Source organism: Leuciscus leuciscus, assembly GCF_965113295.1.
Source record: "Leuciscus leuciscus genome assembly, chromosome: 8".
Taxonomy (NCBI): Eukaryota; Metazoa; Chordata; class Actinopteri; order Cypriniformes; family Leuciscidae; genus Leuciscus; species Leuciscus leuciscus.
Window position 1 is genome coordinate 14,366,833 of NC_138732.1, and position 5,136 is coordinate 14,371,968.

At 40.5% G+C, this 5,136-nt stretch overlaps 1 protein-coding gene across 1 annotated transcript; it reads right to left on the reverse strand.

Annotated features, from left to right (window-relative positions):
- Positions 1-689: 689 nt before the first annotated feature.
- Positions 690-2,135, reverse strand: LOC309504367 (uncharacterized protein). Its single transcript, XM_082177434.1, has 3 exons — positions 1,978-2,135; positions 1,508-1,790; positions 690-1,369 (listed from the first exon to the last, which is right to left on the reverse strand). The coding sequence occupies exons 1-3, from the start codon at positions 2,061-2,063 to the stop codon at positions 710-712; spliced, it is 1,029 nt and encodes a 342-aa protein (XP_082033560.1). The 5' UTR covers positions 2,064-2,135; the 3' UTR covers positions 690-709.
- Positions 2,136-5,136: the final 3,001 nt, after the last annotated feature.

The window sequence follows — 5,136 nt, forward strand, 5'->3', positions numbered from 1 at the left end:
TTGTGTGTAGAGTTCTGAGAATATGAGGCATGCTTTCAGAAAATGTGTGTAAACAATCGAGAAAAACTGTAATAAATTATTCAAAATTCTACAGAATGTTTTCCTCAGACTTGTTCGAGACAAATGCAGAATTCCTTTTTGGAATACTAGTTACAGTTTTTCTCGATTGTTTACACACATTTTCTGAAAGCATGCCTCATATTCTCAAAACTCTACACACAAATCCAAAAACACACACACAATGGGCAAAACCCCTCAATGCTCCTGCAAAATGAAACTTTACATTCAAAACAATGTTATTTCTTCTCAAAATGGTATTTTGTTTTCAAATGACACACACAAACCATCATATGAATAGACATTTATAAGAACCATTTGAACACTGATGTGCTCAATGTAAAACACTATGATGAATGGAAAACACTTCTTCTCCATTCATCATAATGATTTAGGCCTTTTTTTGTTCAGTGTTACACTTACTACAGATAGTACATACTTACAGTAGGTGTATTGTAAAATATCTGAGAATATTGTTTTTATACTCAGAACACACAAATACACGGGAACGAATATATTTTATTTTTCCCACAAAAACAATGTACACAGTGTACATCCCAACCAACACAAAGTAGGACATACAGTGGTCTACATACAAAACAACAGAAGAATTTACTGTATACAGTTACAGTAATAAAAAAAAAAAAAAACACTATGCTGCATCCTCTCTTCTGTTGCGGTCTGGCCACAGCACCTCATCCACATCACAAGCAATGTTTTCCCTGGCCAAGCAGCGGGGGAAATATCGCCTAGCATGGCGATTCCAGCCATGAAAAGCATCAGCTGCTATATCTCCACATGCGTCCTCCATAGCTTGGAGAAGAGGTATACGCGTTTGTGGATTTCGGTCATAAACTTTCCATCTCCAGGCAGAAAAAAATTCCTCAATAGGATTGAGGAATGGAGAATATGGAGGGAGATAAACAACTAAAAAGCGTGGGTGGGCAGTGAACCAGTTACGAACCAGAGCAGCCCTGTGGAAACTTACGTTGTCCCAAATGACAACGTACCTGAGCTGCTCTGGGCCATCTACCTGATCTGGTGGAATGAGTGTGTTGTGTAGGGTGTCCAGGAATGTGATCAGATGGGCGGTGTTGTAGGGGCCAAGGGTAGCATGGTGATGGATGACGCCGTGATGGGTAATCGCTGCACACATTGTGATGTTCCCTCCGCGCTGGCCAGGGACTTCAACAATGGCACGCTGGCCGATTATATTCCTTCCCCTCTTTCGTCTTTTTGTGAGGTTGAACCCAACCTCATCAATGAAGATGAACTGGTGCTCCACTGCAGCCACCTCTAGCTCAAGGACTCTCTGAAACACACATGACAATATCAGAAATAGACATGGAGTGGTCACTATTGTGAAGCACAATCATTATGATTACAATATTGAAATATGTATAATTTACTGTATACAGTGTTGGGAGTATGCATCAATTGTGGGACTCACTTGCACATAGTTATGTCGCAATTCTTTGACTCTTTCTGAATTGCGTTCAAATGGCACCCTGTAGACCTGCTTCATCCTGAGATGATTTCTGCGCAAGACACGGTCCAGTGTTGATAAGCTTACCCTATCAATATTTTGAAATATGTCATTGTTTTCTATTATCTTTCTTTGTATTTGCCGTAATGTTATGGCGTTGTTTTCTAGGACCATGTTAATGATTTGAGTTTCCTGTTCAGGAGACAGAACACGTTCCCGACCGCCTTGTGTTGGTAATCTTTCAGTTCTGCCAAACAAATAGTAAAATACTGTAAATACAAAGTAGGTATACATTTCCTATATACATGAAGCATACTTTACAGTATTTTTACAGTCCTACAGAACAGTCCACAGGCAATACTGTACTACTGTACTCATTGAGTACTGTATTGATATGTAGTACTGCAATTTTCTAGTGAGAGTAGATTTCTTACCTATTCTCATTTCGGAAAGTCCGGATGATGGATGCCACAGTGTACCTGCTCAAATTTGGCTGTACTCTTTGCCCAGCCTCCCTCATTGTTAGACCATGGTTGACCACATGATCAACCAAAGTGGCTCGGATCTCATCAGAGATTACGGTCCTTGGCCGTCCTCGTCCTCGTCCTCGTCCTCGTCCTCGTCCTCGTCCTCCTCCTCGTCCTCGTCCTCCTCCTCGTCCTCCTCCTCCTCCTCCTCCTCCTCCTCCTCCTCCTCCTCCTCCTCCTCCTCCGGCTCTGCCTCTGTTTCCAATGTTGGCATCCATTGCTCCACTGAAGAGCTCACCTGTTGCCCTTTTATGCTAAAGCTCTGATTGCTAATTGTAAAACTGTGTGACAGGTGTTTGCCCATGTGAAGAGTCAGTGTGCATATTTGAATGGCAGTGTGTTCCTTGTGAAAACAAGAAATTTTCCGCATGAAAATTGTGCCTAAAGCAGAGAATTGTGTGTAGTGTTTTGAAAAAAGTGTGTTTTAGAACTGCAGTTTGAGTGTAAAGCAGGAATTGTGCTTGTAGTTTAGCAGAATTGGCTCAGGGGGTTGGTGAATGAGTTACATGTTGTGGTCATTGTGTCTCAAGTACCAGAAAATGTGTGTAAACAATCGAGAAAAACTGTAATAGCACTAATGCTAATCAGCAGCAACTGACCATTCATTCAAGAAATCAAATAAAACATTAGTTTTATGTCAGTTGCTCATTGTGAGGGCAACCAGATTTGAGGAGCTAGCAGAGGTGTAAAGAGTACCTGAAAACCTTAAGTAAAAGTACAGATACCTTTACAAGTTACAAGTCACCTGTTGCAATACGACTTGAGTTAAAGTCTCAGAGAACAGTATCTGATTTTAACAGTACTTAAGTATTTTACTCATACTGAATGTAGGCTCAAAGATACACTGATGCTCAATACCTGAGAGACATGCCAGTGAAAAACAAGAAATAGATCATTTTTGACGAGAGCAAACAAATGTTTATTTCCTAAAAATCAAAATAAAACTGAACGCCTTAAAATTGCAATAAATCAAGGTCGACATAACAGCCTCCTTAAACATCTAAACACTCAAGTCTCAGTTCAAGTGCTCAAAAAGGTCATAAGTAAACCAATATCCTTCAAAAAGTTCTCTTCAGTATAACTGTGAAATAAAGTCATTTTAATTAAATAGTCAAAGTCTACTTGCACGTGCTGGTTTCAGATTCATCGACGGCTGCAGCCATGACCGCATCTCAAACACCTGCAATTCAGCAAATATCTCCTAATGCACTCACATTCATGTAAAGTAGCCTTGTTGACAAGTTTGAGTAAGAAAGGGCAAAATGCACAAGATATAGTACCTTCAACGCACAAGATATAGCACCTTCAATGCCCTGTAGATGGTGATATCACTTATTTTGTGCAGAAATAAATTGCTACAGAAAAAGTTAGGTGCCATGCAAAATGTAAAAAGTTACTTATTATAAATGTAATGGAGTAAAGAGTACATACGTATTCAAATATGTTGTCAACTAGAGAGTAAAACTTTAAAAATCGTTGATACTCAAAGTACAAAGTAGCCAAAAAGATATTTAAGAACAGAAACTAATTACATTTACTCAAATCATTTTCACCACTGAGCCATAGTAAACTATAGTCTCTTTTAACTACTTTATAATAGTGATGTCAAAACTGACTTTATTGGTCTTAACTTCATTTACAATGCTCTTCTGACAAAACTACAGATATGGTACAGGATAGAGACATTTTTATAGATTGTGCTTTAGAACTAGACATGTAAGCACATGGTCACGCATACATTCACACTTAAACCCCTTTAACTTGATTAGGTAGCATGGAACGGTGATATTGCATTATTAAATCACATTGTCTATGCTCTGGTGTGATCTAAGGCAGCACTCAGAACCCATGGAGAGCATTATTACACATGCTTACGGCACACATAAACTACCGGCACTCAACATGTTCTATTTCAAAACTAGTGTGAGTGGCTGTGGGAAGGTAATAACAGTCAGGCTTCATAAAAGAGCTCGGTAATGTGTTGTATAAGTCTTCATGAAGTCTTGAAAATGAAACCAGTAATGTGTAACACATTTCCATGTGAGTGGTGTCCACAATTGCAAACTGTTTCAGCGGGCCATCTGACCTCCGTCTGAATCTTTAAGGTTTATTTTCTCTGCAGACACACGTGTGCATAAACACTCACATGCGCGTATACGAATTCGTAACAAATGTGATGCCATAAAGCTAGACAAATAATGGCTAAGGCAAAGGCAGAAAGCAGAATGAACAGTGGGCTTAAATCAAAGCGGTCTACGTCCCTTGAATACAGATTTTCTTTCAATCCCTGCAAAGAAAGGATGAAAGATACAATCCAAACTCAGTCTCGCTTCCAAAAAATATACATATGAATGGACTTATATCATGATTAGATCTCACTGGCTCCGGAAGGTGTGTGTGTGTGTGTGTGTGTGTGTGTGTGTGTGTGTGTGTGTGTGTGTGTGTGTGTGTGTGTGTATGTGTGTGTGTGTGTGTGTGTGTGTGTGTGTGTGTGTGTGTGTGTGTGTGTGTGTGTGTGTGTGTGTGTGTGTGTGTGTGTGTGTGTGTGTGTGTGTGTGTGTGTGTGTGTGTGTGTGTGTGTGTGTGTGTGTGTGTGTGTGTGTGTGTATGTATGTGAATGTTGGATGGTTTCTGGGTCTGAAATAGCAGTGCCGCCTGAGAAAGGCAAGCAGAGTTTATAGAGTGATATTATCAGTTTACGGCTGTACATCATCTCCCAAATCAAATCACCCCCCAGGGGGCTTTTCCCTGGCCTGCCCTCCCCCCACCCCCCACCCCCCACCCCCTGCCTCGAGCCCCACTCAGAGATGGAGCTTTTTCATTTCCGTAATCGCCTCGCTGCCATACACTGCCTCAGCTGCCAAGAGCCCACAACTCAATTACTGCGGTGACAGTGTGTATATGCGCAGGTGTGTATATGTATATGTGTGTGACCATCAGAGAATCAGTCCCACTGGAGACAGAAGTGAACAGTTTATGACTTTAGACACCTATAGAGAGAGATTTTGTGAGACTCATTTAGATTGTAAAAATGGGAATGGAAAGCAATATTCTGAAAGACAATGG